Consider the following 21,536-nt stretch of genomic DNA (forward strand, 5'->3'; position numbering starts at 1 on the left):
TAGGCCATCAGGTTCAGCAGCTGTTTACCAGCAAGTGACTCTGAGCACCTGCTCAGACCACAGAGCTCGGTCTCCACAAGACTTTGAGTTCATCACCTTCTGCTTGAAAGACTTGAGAGCTGTGCCCGCTGCCCTCACTGAGCCAGCCCCAGCTCCTGTAACATGTGCCCTAGCAGGGAGCTGGCTGCTTATTCCCATTTGTGGAACACAGTCCCTCCCAAGCCCCATCCCTCAGCTGCATCTAGCAACACACTGTGTCCCCTTTGCCCCCCTCTCACTCTTCCAAAACAAGCTTATATTGACTGTTCCCACATGTGGATGCAGGCCCAACAGCCTCTTTCCTGCTGGCTGATGATTCCCCCCTCACAGAGGCTATCTAGTGGCTAAGTGCAGATATTTTCTGGTTTTGAAGATACACCCACACTGCCAATCCAAGCCCCTGACCTGTCCTAGTGAGCCAACTTGAGGGGCAGATCACATGCAGCCACCCTGATTGTTTAACTGCTGGAAAATGCCTAACCGTCCACCAGTGCCCTTCCAGGCACCACTGTTTGGGCCCAGCACCCTTTGCTGAACTCACCTCTTCACCGTGCGGAGCAGGGTAGAGCGTGCCTCGTTGTGGAAGGTGATGATGAGGCTGGTAGCTGGCAAGTCTGTGTCATATCGTACAGAAGTGCACCTGCAACACGGGAGAGCAGAAGTGTAAGCCAAACATCACCCAGCAGCAGCCACTGCAGCAATGTACTTAGAATTTCTGAAAGAGAAGAGAACAATATGCTAAAATCAGAAAACAGCATAGTTAAGCTGCAGCAAGGGAGGCCTCAGCAGCCCCTGCACCAAGGTTGGCAGAGCTTAAAAAACTGTGCCTGTTGTAAGGCAAAGTTTTGAGGCTGTAATACCTAAACTCACAATGCTGCATGCTGAGGAGGGCATATGGCTTTTATGAGGAAGAAAGTTTCAACACTGTGCACTGGGTTCGCCTGTGATTCATGTAAAATCTTGTTTATTCATGCATAGGACATACACATGCTAAGGATACACAGAGCTGGTACAACCAGGCATCGCTGTATAAAGCACTTCAAACTCTTTGGACATTGGGCTTTACAGAAAGGAAAACACTGGATAGGGCTGTGATCCTCATCAGGGAGCTGCTGAGGTTCAACGCTAATACCTCAATTGGCAATGGAAAGCGATTCCTCCCATCTTCTCATCTGAATTTGTAATGTTAGGTACATATATTCATTCTCATACTCAGAATCAAGGATTAACGCAGGATCAACTTTCACCAGGGCTGCTCATACCCTGTGGAGTACAAGGATTCTTGGAGGAGAACATCTCACAGATCTGAATCCTGGATCCAATTCTGGCAGATACTAGGAATGGCAGATTTGGGCTGATCTGCTCCTCCAGGGTGTCTGCCACCTTAATCTCCAACCAGTGTCAAACAGCAGTGAGTCTGTACTAATTCTCTGCCCAATGAAGAGCTCACACCTGAAATTGTGGCCTAGTGTTTTTAACAACTCAAGGCCGCTCATAGACTGAGTCCCTCCTGGGATGGAATACAATTCAGTTCTTACAGCCACTACTTGTACTTCCACATTTACTTACTATTCTTTTATGGCTATCACTAAACTGTTACTGTTTTTATCATCACAGTCAATCCTACTGGTTTGTGACTTTTTCACTCCAATATTTTATTAAGAAGACAGCAGCTTCTTATAGCAATTTTCAAACATATAAAGAAACCTTGATAAAGACTAAAGTGGAAAACCTGAGACCAGACAGGAGACATACCACATTTATTACTGTTTCAAAATAACTCTATGATGTAATGCATATAAAATGTATTAAGGCATCAGGAAGTGGAAAAGCAGAAGATGCTGGGGTATGTGTTATTTGGGAAAGTCTTCCCAAGATCTCAGCATTATTACAGCATCACAGAAGACGATACAAGTTTGTGCTTAAAAGTCGGCCCTTTCTTTGCTTTGGATCAAAAATACAGCTACATGCTAGGTCAGAGGGAGCTTGTAGGATGCGGAGTCAAGTATGTCCAAGCTCTGCTTGGGTGCCTGAAGAAAAAGTGACATTAGTAACCTATTGACCCCCTACTCCTTAATCAGGGAGCCAGGTCCATCTGTGACACAAGGATGGGCTCTCCTTAAACCACAATCTAACTTGTATCAGCTGAAATAAGTCCTCATCCTAAATTGCCATCCCAGCAACCATTTCAATATTGTTAAAAGCTACTCAGACACAGCTCCCTCATTCCCAAACTGCCAACCCTGCAAAGGGGAGAAACATAGAGATAGGTTTATCTGCTCTGATTATACACTACTTTGGACTCCCCATTGCTGAAGGGAATCCTTGCAAAGCTGGGGCTGAAATGGCCATGCATTTCCAGGGAATCACATACATGTTGTTCTTCAGACTGAAGTGCATAGATGAGGCTTTTCACAAAAAGCATGCTCTGCATTCTACCACAGATCAAAATAAACAATAATTCACCTTTGAAGTGAGCTGGTTTTAGGCCAGAACATGACAGCAGATTAACAGAAAACACCCATCCTGCATGGCAGGGAGACTTGTCATTAACGCAGGACATGGCACTGCTGCCTCTGAGTCACTAGCAAGCCAATCCCAAATACCATATTGGGGAACAGGAGCACAAGACTTTGATCTCACAACCAAGATCCCAACTGCTTGCATTTACAAAGCACCCTGATGGCTGTCAGTGCTGGCAGGCTCACAAAGCTCCATGTCTCCAGACATCCCTTTTACAGTTTCAGTCAAGTTAGATGTCTGGTTTCCTGTTCCCAGCAGCTGTGAAATGTTGCTTTGCAACCTTGCGTAGGGTCTAGGTTCCAGCCCAGATAGACAAGCATTTCAAACATGGTTGGTTTGCTTCTGATTTTTATCCACTGAAGTAGGCTGTTTTACACTATCCTATCACTATCGAACCTACAGTTCTCAAGGCACGTTATCTTTTTGTACTCCAGACAATACAAAATAGTTACTTGAGCACTACTAGCAATTTAAGGATGAGTTTAGTCAGCAGAATAAATTCAGCCGCAATGAAACAAGGACAGAACGATGAGCATTTTGCAAGCCATGAAATTTTCACTTTATTTGCACATTAGTTTCATCCCTGCCCCAGCAGTCTTCATCCAAACTGTAATGCCTCAGTCTGGAAAGAAGGCACCAAACCAGCTTCAGACAGCCAGGGCACAGCAGGTGAGGAACACCAGAATAAAGTAAGGCTGCAACAATGGCTTACCTCATAGCCAGGACAGAGGGTCACTAAGAGAAGCCATGAATGTGAGGGGAGTTGTGGAAAATCTGCCAGATGAGCAATTTGAGCTGCAATGGAGGGGCTGTACTGAAACAACAAGATGATGCTTGGACCTGGGAGAAGAGATTGCTAGAAAAGCAACAAGCTGGGGCTGAATTAGTCAAGGGTCTCCTCACATTTGAGACCTTTCCAGATTAACCATGAAATACAGTGAAGTAATGGACCGATGCTGGCAAAGAAAAACCCAAACCATCCTTTGTCAACATTGCAGGACAACACAGGAGGGCAGTGACCTCCCCACACCAAGCAGCAGCCATGGGTTGGGGCAAGGGCTGCAGGGTACCTGTAGTGCCTGGTGTCCCGAATGGGCCGGTCGCTGCTGAGTTTGTCACTCTCTAGCTGATTAAAAGCATGCTGGCGGTAGGGGTCTTCTCCAGCCTTCAGCAGCTTTGAGGACAAGTAAGCCTTTTCGTCAAAACTCCTCCGGCTGTTCTTCTCTCCTTGGGGAGTCCTTGTCATCTAAGGCAGAGAGAAGCATCAGAGCATCAGGGAGAGTAGCTGACTCATGTTTATACACTGGTAATAAGTTCAGACGTGTACATTACGGCAGGTTGTTTGCCACACATCTGGAAGTGGCTCAGGTATGAAGGGAGGCAAGACAGGCAAGAGCTTGGAAAAGAAAGCAGGAAACCCTCACAGATAGAGTGTTATAATTGCTTTCTCTGAGGAAAATTGTAGGCCTTGCTATCCTTACCACCTGAGCTTGGGATGAAAGCTGCCCCTTCTTGATAGCACAGGCAGAGCCAAATTCCCTTTAGCGCTTGTTACACACGATGTGCTACACTGCTGCCATTTGGAAACCCTTTCAGGCAAGGCCAGTTTGAGAGCAGTCTCCAGCCAATGTGGCTGAAACACAGTATTTTGAAGAAAAACAGTTTCAGCCTTTCCACAATCACTATCCCATACAAACACAGAGCGAGCTGATTTAGCAGGCTCCCTGCTGTGCCTTGCCCAGCTTTGCCCAGTATTCACAGAAGTCTGTGATAAAGTTGGAAGCTGCACCTAACTGTCCATGGTCCCACACAAGAGTTAAAATACCTGGGCCATCCCTCTCCTCTCCTAATTTTCCTCTAGCTTTCCTAGGCCAGAGAGTCAGTGCAATCCCAGCACCTGAAGACCATTCACTAGGGCCACTAAGAGAGAGGACAGGCACTGTTCTAGCCCGTCCTGAACTCTTAGATATGAGATTTTGGTTGGAAACAACATAGAAACTGTAAAATATTGGCTAATAAAGCAGTAAGGATTGTTTATACAATAAAAATAGTTTAATAAATTGTCTATGGTAGTCATTTTATAGACCAAATCATGAAGAAGCTATAAATGCTCCCAGTCTTGTACAAAGGAGTGCTGGAGCTCCCTAAAACTGCTTGAAAAAGCAAATTCTGGCACATCCATATCCCATCCAAAGCACTGGACAATCCCCCATTCTTGAGATCCTTCTCAAGTTTGGATACCTGCTAATACTAGGCTTGATCACGTTTCTCTCTCTGCTATAAGGCTCCTTCTAGGAGTCTTAGAGAGCAAGAGACCAGCGACTGGTCCCCAATATCACACAGCGTTTTGGTTGAGCCCTTTTAATGGGTTGGGAAACAATTCAAGAAACCCAGCACCACTGCAAATTCCTCAAGCAGGAGAGTGCTTAGAAGAATAAATATCTCTGCACCTTTCTCTGAGAAAGGCTACCCTGCAGTGCAGGCAGCCCTAGGAGAACTAGACAGCTGGGTAACATGATGGCAAATGAAAATCAGCGTAGACAAGTGCAAGGTAATGAACATTAGAAGAAACAAATTGAACTACTCATGCACATTGACAGGTTTCAAACAAACCATGACCACTCGTGTTACAGATCTGAGCGTGCCCGTGGACAACTCAATGAAACCCTGCACTCGGTCCACAGAGATGGGAAATATAGTAAATCAAGTGCACTGGAAATGGGACAGGGAAAACTGAATCCGTCGTGAACACATTATACAAAATCAGTGGCAGCTCAGCAGCCTTGGCCAGAGAACAAGTTTTGTCAAACCAGTCTCTGGAAGGAAGTTACTGGAGAATGAAGAGAAGTTAAAGGTTAGGACTATTCCATTTAGAGAGAAGATGGATGTAGTGAGGAAAGAAAAAAAAGAAGGTGGCCCATAAAATTATGCTTAATACAGCCAAGGTCATCCTGATGCTCAGATTTCCCTTTCTTCTTGTAGAAAAATGAGGGATATTTCTTTTCATAGGGGAGAAAAAAAGAAAAGCGCCACTATTTTCAACATAAACTTATTCAACCACTGCTCAACTAAGCTGCTGCACATAGATTTACCCTAATGCAGGACTCACATAGGCACGCTTGGGCAGATAAATCTGCCTCCATGCCATCCTTCCAGGCAGTGAGCATCCTGCCCTGCTATGTCACCCCTCTGCAAGGGATGCCACCGGCTCCCTGTCCCCCTGCCACCCCCCACAGCACTGGCTGGGCACGTCGCTGGGCTACAGCAACCGCTCAGTTTTCTGTACGGCTGGTTTCACAGCCTGCTCCCTAGGCTCTCTCTTGAAATTATATTTTCAGTATGACAAGAAAAGTAATTACTTTTGTACATCTAAAAATTGAGGTGTTTGCCTCCTTTAATTCATCCTAGATGTTTTGTCAAGCTCAGCTTCCATTTCTCTTTTTGCTTTTGCCCTAGAAAACAACACTGATTTGTAGCAGAAGCCTGGCTTATCACGCACCTTTAAATATTTTCAGGTCACTTGGCCTTTGCTACTTATCTCTGTCTCCAAACCCTGGAAAAAGCAACATCTGGTTTTGGTTTATACTGCCAGGAACGTCTTGCAAAATGCTGAAAGCAGCAACAAGTCTTCAGGAGCCATTTTGTCAGGGCACCGCGAGGGCTGGGGGCTCAGGGCAGGACCTGGCAGCCAGGGACCATCCCAGGAGTGGAGCAGGAGGGGGACACGGGGGCAGCCCCAGCCCTGGGCAGCCTCTCTGGGACCAGTTCATGATGTGTGTCCACCCGGGGAAGGGCAGGGCTGTGGGGAGCTGCAGTAAGGCTGGGGCAGGGGCTGAGAGCCCCTGGGGTCCTGGGTTATGGCCCAGGGGGCTGACATGGAGTTCTGGGCTGTGGGCAGGGTCCGGGGAGCCCCGGGGAATGGGCAGGGACAGGAAGGCCCATTAGTGCCCTCAACGTCATGGCACATTTAAACTTGAACTACTAGGGGTAATTCCTCTAGATACCACAGTTCTCACATTACTTATACATAAAATTTTTAAAGCGGTAAAAAAGCACTGGGAACTAATTGTCATTTGAGAACATTTCTCATTTTTATCTCAGCCAATATCTCCTTATGCTCTCTTCAAACAGGAAAAAGGGATGATTCAGGGGACGATAGCTCAGAGGGCCTGGTTTCAGCTTCCAGAAAGACAGCTAATCCACAGATAATCAACAATCAAACAATGATCTATGAGCACCAAATAGGTAACAAGATAATAAACAGGAGCCAACTGAGATTTGCCAAGACCACATTATATCAGACCAACTTAATTTTCTCCTGTGATGGAGTAATCAGTCTTAAAGGTGTGGAGAAGCAGGAGAGACATCATGACTTCAGTAAGGTTTTTGGTAGGGGCTGGTAAAACGTCATTAGCAAGCTATCAGAAATAATAGTCTAGACAAAACTACTGCAGAATGGGTAAAGCTGGTTGGAATGTCACTGTCAGAGCAGAGGGGCTATAGTGAGAGCGGGTCTTAGGGGTTTGTTCTGGATATTCAGTATTTTCATAAGTACCTTGGATACTGACACAGAGCATGTTGGTCAAATCCATAAGAAATCCAGCAAAAATGTCAGACACGTTGGGGAACAGGATTAGAATTCAAAATTCTCTCAACACATGGGGAAGAAAAAATGTCTAAAAACAATAAATGCAATTCAATAAGGGCACCACAGACCTCTCCAGTTCACCAGGTCTGTGTTGATACAAAACATGGAAGAAACAGCAAGGTATCAGCTCCTCAGAAAATCCCCAGCTCATTAAAAAACACACAACAGCAAAGTTGGATCAAAAAGGGAGAGGAAACATCCTGAGTGGAACCCAGACAGGTATGAACAAGCCTGGCAAAGTGAATATAAATCTTATCTCTAAGGGTTCTCTTGATTTATCAGATTCTTTTCCTAAAATATAGATGTTTGACTACAAGACATTTATCACTGTTAATTCAAAACATACTGACAGGAGCAGCACAGGTTCTCAATGAAATAGTCAGTCCCCTGGCAAACCCTCTGAGGAGGGCGGACTGACGTCCACCCCCTCTTTCCCCTCCCTTTACATTAACACCTCTCACTTCAGGAAGAAGTCACTATCAGCACATATGAGCTTTAGTTATATTAAAGGCACAGTATGTACAGCTGAGTGCAGAGTCAAGACTTTTACCACGTCAACAGGACAGTTCATACCAGTAAGTCCTTTAAGTAGTTACACACCCTGTATCCCCAGGCCTGAGGCTGGAACTACAAGTGAGAGGAGTTATGGGAGCAGAAGAGCTCAGTTCCTTCTGACTGATGCTCTGTGATGGACCAAAAACATTTGCAGCATGAAAGCAGAAATAAAGATGAATAGGCACTGGAAATGTAAGTGTCTAGATTCAGGATTAAGAAAGTAGTTTACACAAATTAAGGTTTGTCCCAAACATTGCTGAGACCTCCAACACAATTTGCATACCAAAATTTCAGAAAATACTGTGAACCTTCTAACCTCATTTCACCATTTCTCATTTGCACATATGCTTTTCCCTTTCTGTGGCAGAATGGACCAAGATACTCTTCTGCTGTTGAAAGCACATTCTTTGCATTTTGACATGGTTCAAGAGACCAGAAACTATTTAAGTAGTGAAATTAATTTTGTAAGCAAGCAAATAAGGGAAATAAATTAATGCCATGCACATCAATGAAAACTTCTCAACAAGCACAATGATAATCTTCTAGGCCTGATCACTTGTGAAATAGCAAGGCAATTACAGGCAATGCAACTCACCTTTGTACATTGTCATTGTCTGCCACCAGCCACAGGCACACCAGCTCCAACATCATATAAACAGCCACTAAAACCAGAGCAGTGGGGGACTTCAGGGTCCCAAGATATTTTTTTTTCAACAGCAGGCTTGGCCAAATTCAAAAAGGATAACCATACTTCAAGGGTCATAAGGAATCATTACTTAACTAGAGTAAGGTATGCAAAACTCTCAAAGGTAAGTGCAATTAAATCATCTTACAGTTACTGTGAAGTTAGTCCAACAGCAGTTTTCTGTGACAGGATGTACACTTGGCAGCTCTTGCCTATCTTTCTTACAAGTGTTTAGCATTAGTACAACAAAAGAAACTAGGGGCTGCTATGCTTCTCTTTTGTTTTAAGCTCATTTTTATGATTGTATCAGCTCTGTCAAATCCCTGGACAGAAAAGCATCAATCACAAGCCATTCCCAGTAAGTGTCTTTCCCTGGAAGGACTAACTGACCAGGAAGGTCTAATTGATTAATATGGACACAAAGCCAGCCAGGGAGTAAAAACCTCACCAAACCTTCCCTCCCTCCAAGGCCCCCCTTTGATTTATCCTGCTGCCACAGCCTCACATACTGCCCCTGACATGACCCCCAACCCTACCAGCACTTTCCTCCCACCAGCCCTGCAGGTCCAACCTCTCCCCTGCCCCCCAGCAAAGGATTCCCCTCTGAACTGGTTTAATGCCAGCTTCAGCCCATAGGATTGAGATACAACCTTGCTGGCTGAGCAAATTCTCTTCCCTCAGAGCAAAGGTCAGGGCCAAGCCACCTCTGTAAACCACACTGGAGCTGCTGAGGCCCTCGTGGTGTGAAATTCTTCTCTGTGGGCTCCCTCCATTTGCTCCACACACTGTCCCAGTGACCTGAAGACAAGTCCCAAAAAGGATAGGACATCACAGCACCAACACCAGCAATCAGATGCTGGGAAGCACAGCAGCGCTTGGGGATGCTAGAGAGACACGTGCTGCTCAGCTCTGTAACCCATATGCTGGCACATGGACAGGCTACAAATGGCACAGAGCATAGACAGGGCAGGACTGAGAGCTGCTGTCCTGGGTTGAGTGAGTGGTGGGGTTTTTTGGTGGCAGGGGAGGGGAATCCCCCTGTGAGAAGCTTCTCAAAGCTCCCCCAGCTCCAAGTCAGCTCCACCTCTGTTTGGAAACTGAGCCAATCAGCTGTGCCTCTGCGATAACGTATTTAAGAAGGGACGTGGTGACGAGCAGTGGGACTTGTGAGGAGGAGTTGCTGCAGCTGCGTGAACACCAAGGTCAGTGGAGGAACGGAGGAAGAAAGGAGGGGGGAGGTGTGCCGGAGCAGAGACCCCCCTGTATCCTGTGGTGAGACGGCAGGGCGGCCCCCCCCTGCCACCCATGGAGATCTACGGTGGAGCAGACGTTAATTTATGGGCTGTGGTTTTCACCTGGATGGTCAAGGTGCTGTGCCCAAAGAAGGCCAGGGTCTTGTGGGAAAAGGCAGCCCCATTGCTGTAATTCAGCGCTGGGAGGATTGCAGCATGTGGGGGAGTCCCACACCGGAGCAGCTCGGGAAGGGCTGCAGCCGTGGGAGAGAATCCAATTGGAGGAAGTTAGTGACCCCTGACGGAGCAGTGTGGGGAACGCTGTGGTCTGTGGGAGGAACTCATGTTGGAGAAAGTTTGTGGAGGACTGTCTCCTGTGAGAGGGGACCACGATGGAGCAGGGGGAACAAGTTCCGGAATCTCCCCCCACCGATGATAGAAGAAGCAGCAGCACTGACTGCACTCCCCATTCCCTGCCCCTGCACCACTGGGGGAGGAGGTAGAGATATCGGGAGCAGAGCTGAGCCCGGGAAGAAGGGAGGGGTGGGGGGAAGGTGTTCTCAAGATGTGGCAATGCTTCTCACTGTCCTACTCTGTTATGTGTTGTTAGTGTCTGTAATACATGTATGTTCTTTTTTTTCTTCCCCTAACGAGTCTGCCTTTTGCTCGTGATCATAAAGGGGGAATTTTTCCCCATCCCAGTCCTATCTCGAACCCCAAGCCTGGCTCTCTGTCCCTTCTTATTGCTGGAAGAGAAGGGAGAGAGAGTGGCTGAGTGGTGGCACTTCTCCTCTATATAGTGAGCATGATGTTCCATGATATGGAATATTTCATTGGCCAATTTGGGTCTGGTGCTCTGTCTGTGTTCCCTCCCTGCTTCCTGTGCCCTTGCACACGGGCAGAACACGGAGAGTCAGAGAGTCCTTGAAATCTCAGTAGCAGCTGAAAACATCAGTGTGCTATCAGCATTCTTCTCATACCAAACCCAAAGCTAAATTCAAAACACAGCACTCATCTAGTCCCCAAAAAGGAATATTAACTCTATGCCAGCCCAAACCAGGACAGCTGCTGCAACTCCCAAGAAATTCCCAGGAAGCAAGCTACTGCTGATGGACTGAACTTGCAAGATAGTGGCTCCTGAATGCCTGTTGACAAGAGCATTTGTTTTAGAGAGTGTGTTGCATTTCCATGTGGGTTTAGGAATCCCAGTGTGCACATGGCTCTTGTTATGTTTCATGAAATTGTCCGTATACTTCTCTTAAAAATTGCTCAAAACAGTTTAGGAGAAAAGGCTGTGCCTTACAGCACAAGGCCTATTTTATTCATGCTTCGTTTAACAGTGTAAAGCATTTTAAATGTGGTTTAGGAACCATGCTCTTATGGAACTTCTGTAATGAAATGTTAATTATACTTACCACAGTTAAACAGAACCAACTCTGTTCTTTGAGAAGTGCAAGTGCTGACAGAGAAGCTCAGAGACCGGTTTGAACGTTTTGTTTGTAACTTGCACAAACTGAAGTAACACAATGGAAGCAGTAAAGCTACTTGAATTGATCAGCTCCCACAGCAACTAATAGGTCACAAGAGATTTTCTACTGTCATCAACACTGGACAATCACTGGAGAGACCAGTGGTGGGCCCCAGCAGAGGCTCTTTTCTGGTCTCTGAGAAGAGGCCACCGTTGCCAGCTCACCGGTTTCTCCAGGCCCTGGGACAGAGCTGTAGTTGCCAAGGGACGGTGGGAGTGAGAAGCAGAGAAAGTCTGCTGGGGCTTGCTTTCCAGCACTGCTGCTTGCCCAAGGTGCCTCTCCACTGTCCTATTCTTCTTCACAGTCCCCTGGCATTTATTGCCTCTGTAAATGCATTTCCTCTGCCAGCTTGTAAGACTGCATCTCTGTTCTCTTCCGTTTTAACCCTGAGAAACCCTTCCTCTCCATCCCTGCCTCATGGCTAGGAAGTCATGGGATTCTACCAAATATTTTCTATTTTGTTCTTCTCTTCTCTCAATGTTTTGCCAGTTGTTGAGCTATTGACGAGGAAAGTGTCCTCCAGCATCTGGCCTGAAGAGGTAGAACTCCTGTATGAGGCAAGAAAGGAGAAGCAACTATTTTTCTGTGTTTGGTTTCCACAGCAACGTTCTCCCCACACCCATCAATTTTTGGATGCTACTTGCTGAGCCTCCTCCAAGAGACACAGAAGATGGCACAGTGTTTTCCATGTTCCTGCCTACAGACTGGATGAGGTGAACATCACACTCGCCTATGTTGTCTGTCACAAGCAGACATGGGATGTTAGCGTGAAGAGTTTAGAAACAGGATGTTGCTGACTGACAGGTCACAACAGTGTGTCGATAGACAAAGGCCACTACCTTTCAAGCAGACTTGCCACGGTTTGACAAGCTGATCTTTTGGGCAGTTTTGGGGAAGAAATTAGGCAACACAAGAGAGCAAAACAGTGCGGGGGAAGTTTACAGAGGGAGCAGCAAAAAAAAACCTAGAGGAATTAAGTTACTAACTCTGTCACAAGCAGTGGTTTTCTGATAGCTTCACACACCACTACCCTCATCCAGCCTCTCAGCATATGGAAAGGTGATGTCTGTCCTACCACAGTCCCAACTCTTTGCTTTCATTTCTAAGAACTCACAGTCTTACTTCTGAGGCAAACCATGTAGCCTCTGCCTAATGATCATATTTAGCCATCTTTTTAGTGACTCTGTGAAGAAGCATCTTTCTTGTGATATTTTATCCTGATCCTGCACGTCCTTGACTACATGAGGGAAGAGATGCTTCCAGGAAGCCCAGCTGGATCACTGTGCCTAGGTCCCAAAGGTCTGCAAAGCAGCATGGCTTCACAACTGGAGGGTGGCCAAAAGTAACAGAAAGCGTAGAAGCACCAGCACTACAGCACACATCAGTCTCATTCATTTTGCAGACAGCATCCCTAAAGAGTGTGGGGTACTTGCTGCCTTGAGGGTTATATGAACTCAGCATCACACTGCATACAAACAAGTCAGTTCCACATGCAGTAACTGGATTCAGCACGAACCAACCCCTCTCTGCACCCATGTAGATTAACAATTCATGCATAAATCATGCCAACTTGGATTCCTCTCTGAATAGAGTCCTGATGTATATTCATTGTAGAATGATAACCTGAGAAGCTGGAATTTATTATACAACCTCTCATGTGACAGGTGCACGGTACTACCAGTTATCTATCATGCTCTACTGCTGGCCAAGACAGATATAGCATATATAGATATAACATATAGCAGGAGATGAGTTATATAAAATACGTCCATCTTTGACTCAGCTATGTAATCCTGAATAGACCTTGAGCAGTTATCAAGGGCTGGATCCTACAAAGTTTCCTAGCCCAGCTGCCCAGAGGCAGGAAGACATTGCCCATAACTGGAGGGAGGGGACATGATGCCCTGGGGCATCCTTCTAGTCTTTTGGTTTCAGGAGCATTAAATAAAGCAAAGCAGCAGAAGCCAAAAGGGCTTCAAAGATAGATGCCCAAGGGTAGTCTCTCCCAAAGAGCTCTGAGGAAATGAGGCTCCTCAGGACCGTAGAAAACCAGACCCCAGATGAGGTGAAGCAGTTGCCAAGGCCTATTTCTTCCCTCAGTTTGAAGTCTAATGCACACAGATGTCCATTATGCAAAATTGAAAAAGTATATTACAAATTTTGTTTTTAATATACTTATGACATTCACACACATTGATATTGTATAAACACCCACGTGTCCAGACACACATACATCTGGCTTCTATGTTCATTCAGTCTTCATCTCATACCTTGGAGTAAAGCCATTTGCTCCCTATTTGGCAAATTTTGTTGTGACATGAATACTGTCATTTTTGCTGATAGAAACCTTTATGTTTCTCTCCAGAAGAAGAACAATGTGGAGAAAACCCTGAAAAATAGTGAGGGGATGGTCTTCAAAATTACTGAGTACCAGCACAAGAGAGGACTGTGAGGTCTGTGGGGTTGTTTTTCCCTGAAACAGCACTTGTTTTCCAAGCATACCTCTCTAGCCATAAGAGACAGACATGACAGTACGCTTTTTGAATACCGAAGGGACTAGGCAGTTCATGCTGGCACTCTCACCAAAACAGCAGCTTTGTAAGAAAGAGATCCCAATGGGTATCTGGGGACAGAGTGTCTCTGGGAATGAAGAGAAATGATGGTCACATGGACATGAAGTTGTCTGCGTTCAAACATCTGTTTAGTATCACATAGCAAACCTTAGCAGAAGCCATCTAGGTTACTTACTGTATGTAGGGATACTGCTCTGCTAAAGGTTATACATACAGAGTTTGTAAAAACATGTTTTGAGGTCCTTTAGAGTAAAAAAAAAGGCACTATGGGAAGCTTCATTGTTTCTTTTGGAGAAATATCCCAGTCTTTGTAGACATTTAAATATGTAAAGAATGCCCCTGGTTTCCAAGTGATTTTGAATTATTTAAACAAGGAAGAAAATGGAACAATGTTTTGTTGTTTGTCTTCTAAGTGTTAGATGCTCAGTGGCCATTTAAGGCATTACCTGAACCCTGATTTATAGCTATCTGTAGATTTACAGATTCATAGATATATCTGTATCATGACAGACTGACATATAGCATTCTGTATGAAGACAGATGATGCCCTCATTATTACCTGGCAGCACCTATGAAGCCAATAAGACAGTTCAAATGAGGGTGGTCATTAAACGTATCGATCACATAAATTGTATCTCTCTAGGCCCACTCCCCCACCTACGCCACCTGCAGAGATTCAATGTGTGTATGTGCCTCCCATGCTGACGTACTAATCTATTCCCTTCAAACTCAAGTGACCTACATTCAGCCTTTTCCTCCCAGTGAATCACAGCTGTCTAGAGTGACAGATGCTGCCACAGATATTTTCACAGAGAAGGAGAAAACAACTTTAGACCTCATAAACTGCTAGCACAGTCAGCAGTGAACTAGTTACCTAAGAGATGAGCAGAAGTCAGCTAGCACTGAGGAGCGGGCACTGCTCACCCAAAGCATTAAAATATTTAATTATATTAAGCTTGGGGCTCATCTTCTCTGCCTTCAAGATCATGCTGTAAGGGCTTTTTGCTAAGGCTAGAGAAAGGAAGCTGAAGTGCCTTTTTAATCATCCATCCTCAAGGGTTAGAACTTTAAACGGAGATCAGAAGATTAAGAATAAAACAGTGTTGTTTTGCACCCAGCCAACATTCACACTGCACAGAAATACTGTGCACATGCACGGCTGAGCCAGAAAGACAGGGGGTCACTTCACACCCCCACCAGGGACAAACCCAGCTGCTCTGCAGGAGGTGGGAATTTCTCCCCATCTTCCAGCGAGGAAAGATATTTTCCTCAACACGTTTCTGTTAGTGGATCTTGCCCAAACAGTCATGATTTTGAATATTATCCAACTCCACACCACAGTTAACCACCAGCTGGATCCTGTTACAGTCGCTCACAAATAGCTGTGCCACGCAGGTGGGAAGCACAGCCCATCCTGCAGACCAAGCCGGGTGGCAGACTGGCCTCAGGGAGCCACACTCCTGCCTTTGTGCCAGCTGGGCTACCACGCTGCTCCGGGAGGCTGGCCCACAGCCCCAGAGCCCGCACAGGGCTTGTCTTCCTGGGAAATAACACCTGGGCAGGGCGCAGCCTTGACAAGTCAAGTAGGTTACCACAATGCTCCTCACAGCTCTTCCTCGCGTTAGCTTTTGAACGTCACACAGAAAGGCTCTTGGAAGGACCTGTCAGCTGGGAGTTAGCCAGGCCAAATATGAAAACGCAACTTGTCTATAAACCAACAACCAAACTGGCATTTATCAGAGTGACTTAATATAGCTTCTCATGCCGCCGATGAATCATGATCTGATTTCTTAGAGGAGTTCAAAAATGACCTTCAGCTCACAATGCACACTTGTATTTCGGAGGTCTGAAGCCACAAGATCTATCTGGGGGACTGTACTGGTACTCCTTCTGTAGTAACAGTAGTGATGGTGCATGTGCATCCATGATTACAAAAATTAGTCCTTCTGCACAAGACCTTGTTCACTCAGATCTGTTCTCTGCCGTACATTCAGTCCTGCAGCATGCAACATCGTCTTCTAATAGTGGAAAAACTCATTGTTTATTTGTCAGTGAAGATTTGAGAATATCAGGCTGTTGGCATTTTGTTTAGGAGCCAAATGATATTCCATTTTAATTGATTAATTTTTCAGCTACTGCATTGCTCCAATTCCAGGACTCAGCAATCAATTTGAACTGACAAGACCCTCAGAGCCGCGTTATGCTCCTGCTTGGGCCTCCATTTGCAAAGGCATTAAATTCACCTCCCCAATAGCAAATTTAATCAAGGATGCATACCAATGAAGACTCATGCAATGGGCTCATATATGCCTGTCAAATATGAGAAACACCGGTGTTACACTATGCAGGCCTCTGTAATTCTAGACTTCAATCACATTCTTAATAGAGGCCTCCTCAACAGCCTCTCTGGTCTGCCATTTAGTCACTGTCAACCAGAAGAGAGCTGGACATATAAGGAAGAGCAGAACCGTTGAAGCGAGCATCACAAAAATACACTCAGGACAGCTATGGCCAAAACCACTGCTCATGGAAACAAAGTACCGTAGTCCCTCGCAGAGCCGCTTGTCTCAGTCTGCAGGCGCAAACTGTCAATGACTGGCAAGGATCTTTAAAATCCATTACTCTATCAAACCCCATCCAATGAAGAGGGCAGCCACCCTCTGACTCTGCACACACAGTCCTCAGTTCTGTTGCAAGTTTCGCATTGTAAGATCATCTCACAAAGATGCAACTCCTGGGTTATGTTGTCAGGAGAACTCACAGTTTTTCTTTTGAATGGATAAGTTTTTGCCTTCATAGTTGAAGAAGATAAAATGGTGGATACCTGGAAACTCAAAACCCAGGAGTTAAAGACAAAGGACACAAAACTTGATTTTCAAATGAAGTGATGTTTGAATACTTCTGGTTAGGAATAACATTGCTACAGAAACCTTGGGCTATAGCTGTTTTTTGGCCTGGTTAAACTCTAAGTCTCATCAGGCTGATTTTAGGAGCTGCTGGTTTTGAATTCATTTATTCAGAGATACATCTGACATTTTTCTCCACATATTTAACTAGTGAGTTTTTGCCCAAATCTAATTCTCAGAAAGCTCCCAGAGCCATGCAGCCCAGTCCCACTTTCCTCACACCACGGACAGACTGCACTCCTGACAGTCCCCCCCGCCACGGCTGCCTGGCTCACCGCCCAGCACTTTCTACCCTGTGAGCAAGTTTTCAAACTCAAAGTTCATGCATGGGTCATAACAAAAATGTGGATGCCTGTTTCTGATAGCCAGGGCTGTGATCCTAACCTCTTGGTTCCCAGAGAATTGTTGCATGAGTATAACCAGTGCTGTCAAGGGAGACGGTTTTCCCTTCTCAAGATCCATTGGATGCTTTTTTAAAAATTGTCCCCTTCCAAAGTATGACAGCTGGTTTAACCAGCAGGATTGAGTGATCTCCATTCACATCTCTGGGCAGTGTAACAGCCTTGATACCTCCCATTGCTGAGGAGCACCGAGCAGGTACATTTTTCACCACACAGATTTATTTCACCAAAGAAAGAGCACAGCTTCAAAAAGCCACGGGTACTGTGACGGTCAAAGAATCTTGCCAGGGCCTTAATGAGCCTTTCTAAATATGAATGAAAAATAAACCTAGATGCATTCAGTCCTGTCACAGCTCCGTGAAAACCACAGGGTTGCTCACATGGATGAGCTCTGCTCGGTGAGGTCTGCTTTCTCTTCTCCGCAGAGAGCAGCATGAAGCACAGAGGCTTTGTTTGTGTTCAGAAGAACACAATGTAAAAGTCTGAGTGTGCTGTAAATTAGTAGTGAAATCCAGTGGCAAAATTCCCAGTGACCATCAGCGGGACAGGATTTCAGCCACAACAAAAATATAAACAGAGTGAAACAAACACACACAGAGTACACATTGAGGCCCCAGTTTTCCATTACCTTTCAGTCGTTCATACTGATGATTTTATTACAGTCTAACAGAAAAATCAAACTGCTTAACACACTGAACTTCCCTTTCTTCCAAATCTTTATCTGCCCTGGAAAATGGCTTGTGTTTAGAAACCATTTTAACTAGTATGGTGTTAAATAGACTTCATTACCCAGAACAGAAATAATGTCTAAATTTCTAGCTGGAGGTTGCAATAACAAGGTAAAAGTTAAATGTAGTACAGCTTGTTAGAAACATGGAGGCAGTAACATAATTAATTTTCTCCCAAATAGAAAAAAGATGTTGAGACATTCTTCACGTTTCTGGCTCCCGAAGGGAACATGGAGATGAACAAACATGAACAAAGAAATGTGCTGACAGGTTTGTTCAAAGTAGGTTTAAAAAGATTCATAAAACCAAAAGCAGAGCTGTGGGGACAAACAGCACCAAAGATATCACAAAATAAACTTTTCAAAAACAAACCAGAAAACCAACCACCCAAAAACTTGAAAGAACTTGTAGACAGGCAACAAGATGCAGGAGGCCTATCCTTAAATGACAGAAGGTGAATTAGCTTGCAGTTCTGCATTACACAGTCTGGAATAAGCATTTCTTACTGTAGCTGGCTGGATATAAAAGGTGTTCTATACAATGAGCCTGAACGTGGCAGGACTACAGATCAACAGCACTTGAGTTTCATCTGCACACTCTATTTCAGTCTATCCCTGCCACTGCTGAAGGCGGTCTGACCAGCACCATACCCAATGGCGTACAAGAGCAACACTCTTCAGTAGAGCAGCACCTCCTACTGATTAAAATAGTTTTAATGGTTCAAATCTTATTTTTGATTAGCACAAAGGTAGCTGCCAGTGAGATCTCTGCAACATCCAGAGCATGCACAGCAGCTCTCATGTCCATTGAACAACATTCACTGCTCAGGATCCAGCCAATTGCCAGGACAGCATTTTTCAGTCTTTCTCCCTAATTAACAGATGTTTAAGCAACATGAGCTGATAAAGGGCTCTTCGCTGTCTGTTAGTTTATATATTACTTTATATAGCTCTCTCCCTTGCGCCTTCCTCCCCAAACCAGTAATAAAAGACATATTTAAGGTTGTAGAGTTGATAACTCAGCACAAGTGTACTGAATTACAGGTATCAACACAAAGCTAGTTCTGCCATGTATGTCCACTACAAGCATTAATTGGCATAACTGCACATAATTACATGCCAATATGTGCCCTGACGCAGGAGACTAACTCCCTGGAGTTCCTCCCCGGCCTCTCTGCAATCACATGCAAAGTAGAACTGAAACAAGTGGCATGCCAAAAACATCCAGACCAAATCCCCAGTGATCTCTCACACTTGGTAGCGTCAAGTAATGTGAAGCCTGAAATAGTCGTCAGGAAGAATCAGCCTGTGACTTGGTCCCGAGGTGAGCCAGAGCAGCAGCAAGCCAGAGAAGACCTTGCAATACAAGAGGCAGCTTCCTTCTCACATGCCATGATCCTTTCAGGATCATCCCTCTGAGAGGGCTGCGGGGAAACAGAACCTCTTTTAGGATGCAGTATTTTGAGGTCTTTTCTGCTCTTCAAAGCCAGGCCTTCTCAGGACAGGTCGTCTTCTCTCCTAACATCAGCCTTCACAATTATAGCGGGGTCCCCTACACCTCTGTAACTGCCCTGGTGGAAGTCCTTTCCCTTTTTCTCCTGTCCTATTGCCCAGTCCTGACATATTTTTCAGGAGATGATTGTGGAAAGGAAGATGGCTACCTGAATTACCAAGACACCCCATACTTTAGCAGTGCTTTGGAAGAACCCAGCTTTGAGTTTCAGTCAGAAACTCAAAGCTGTCTGTTGCTTGCAGCTCCCCTCCTACTTCACTAACACTGCTCAAAACAGAGTGAAAATGCAAAAGAAGAATGAAAACAAAGCAAAACCCAGAACCACTGCACACACAACTAAACACCATACCAGGGAAGAATCTGAGCTCCCTTTGCCTTCTCCCAGGCCTGCTGTTGAATGTGCTGCTGGAAGCCGCAAATTATACACTATATGCAAAATTAACTTGTCCTCTCCAACTAGTCAAAGCTCCCCAAAAATCCCATGAGAGACCAAGGTGTTGTTAAACTCAAAATGCAAGATATTCCAGTGCCAATCCCATAATCAGCCGTAACATAATTCTGCTCAGCCGTAACAGTGCTGTGAAGTGCATTTGGCCCCTCACCTCTCATTGCTTGGGTGGGTAGCAAACAGGCAATGACAGACACACACCAACAGCCTGCAACTGCTCCTAGCCTGCCTCAAGCAGTGGGAGCAGTAAGTCTCATATTTGGAAAGATCCCAAGGTATCTTAAACCCAGTGCTGTTTCCCTTTACAGCATCACTGCTGTCTCTGCATATGCAACCACCAAAGTACAGGCTATAAAGCCCAAGCCTGCAGCTGATACAGAGATCTGTCTGGATTTCTAGATGTTTGTTACCATAGCAATAACCACAGTAATTTTTAGTTTGTTCTGTTATTTTACCTTTTTTGCCTTTTTTTTTTTTTTCTTTCCCGTGGCAGGGCCTGCTCTCTGGGAGCAGGGTGCTGAGAGGAGATGCTCAGCTCCTGACTCACACCCCACTGTAATCGCAGGGCTCTGCTCACTCCATTCACCAAAGTCATTTCTGATGCCTGCACCCAGCATGGTGTTGCTACCTACCCACGCTGATGAGTACCACACTACTGCACCTCCTTACCTCCTCGGGGAGCTCTTGTGATTAACTTTTCTCAGAGCAATCATATGATGGTTATGAGCATCCGCTTTCAGCTTCTCCCCTAAACAGCTCAGCCAAAAGCAGCTTGCAAGACCAGAACAAATAATGTAAAGCCAACTTTTCCTTCAATGCTAGAGTCTAATTCCAGGGTCTGGTAAAGATCTACAGAAGCCTTAACACAACTATCTTAAGGGTGTTTTCCAGAACTGCCATATCAACATACATTGAGGTCAAAAGCTTGGTTTTTCAACATGTCATTCACGGACTACTCCAAAGAATCTGGAAGAGATTAAACAAGTTGATTGCCAGACACTTACCCTCCCCCAAATATAACTAACCGGTCATGTTCAGAGTCAAGCATACCCAAGGGAAAATCCATTCAGAAGCAGAAAGAAAGGTATCCTTTGGTTATAAGCTTTTTTTTTTTTTTTTTTAAGAGCTAAACACTTGGTGATTTGGGGTAATTCAGGAAAGCTGATCTGTTAGCAACCAGTGCCCCAACTAAGTGGAGCAGAAGAAGAGCTTAGCAGCACACTCTTCATTAGAAACTAGCAGTTAAGTTAAACAACTGAAAACTGCCTCGGAGTATCAAGTCTTTGTATGGTACATCCATCATAAAATAGAGCAATTATTGCACACCTGTCCTCCTAATTGCTAGGACTGCACACTACCCATTTCTGTATGCTGGTGCACAGAGGATAACTGGTACTGTTCCTGTAAATGAGTAACCAGTCCTTAAACACAGGCAGTAGAGGTTTGCTCTGCAATGCTAAAGTTCTGCAGTTGCTACGTATCTGTCAGTCATGCAGAGCAACAGAATGAATAATTTTGTTAAATGAAAGTAGAAAGGTATATTTCAGAAGTTGACTGATCTTTAATCATAGATTAGGGAAGAAATAATGTTTTTCTTTGCAGAAAAGTAAGTGATCTTCCACACTGAAAGTGAAATTGTAGCGTGTGATGGAGTGCTTCAAAAATGGCTGCCTTGGAGAAAATTGACACAGACCACACACCATGGTGAAGGCAATACAGTAGCAATTTATATCTCTGCATTAACCAGTGTCACACAG

General features: G+C 45.1%; 1 protein-coding gene and 1 long non-coding RNA gene across 3 annotated transcripts in view; one reads left to right on the plus strand and one right to left on the minus strand.

Annotated features, from left to right (window-relative positions):
* The window catches only part of GALNT16 (polypeptide N-acetylgalactosaminyltransferase 16), an 82,439-nt gene that overhangs the window by 35,937 nt on the left and 24,966 nt on the right, over window positions 1-21,536 (minus strand). For both annotated transcript variants that reach the window (XM_032984673.2, XM_042791088.1), the window contains exons 2-3: window positions 3,633-3,808; window positions 581-679 (exon numbers count right to left, since the gene is read on the minus strand). In XM_032984673.2, the coding sequence (XP_032840564.2) occupies window positions 581-679; window positions 3,633-3,808 (275 nt within the window). The remainder of the gene's footprint in view (window positions 1-580; window positions 680-3,632; window positions 3,809-21,536) is intronic.
* LOC116959580 lies at window positions 9,621-14,171 on the plus strand. Its single transcript, XR_004405955.2, has 2 exons — window positions 9,621-9,652; window positions 11,701-14,171. It is a non-coding gene; the product is annotated as an uncharacterized LOC116959580 (long non-coding RNA).

This window comes from Tyto alba, unplaced genomic scaffold, assembly GCF_018691265.1.
Source record: "Tyto alba isolate M040663 unplaced genomic scaffold, T.alba_DEE_v4.0 Super-Scaffold_18, whole genome shotgun sequence".
Taxonomy (NCBI): Eukaryota; Metazoa; Chordata; class Aves; order Strigiformes; family Tytonidae; genus Tyto; species Tyto alba.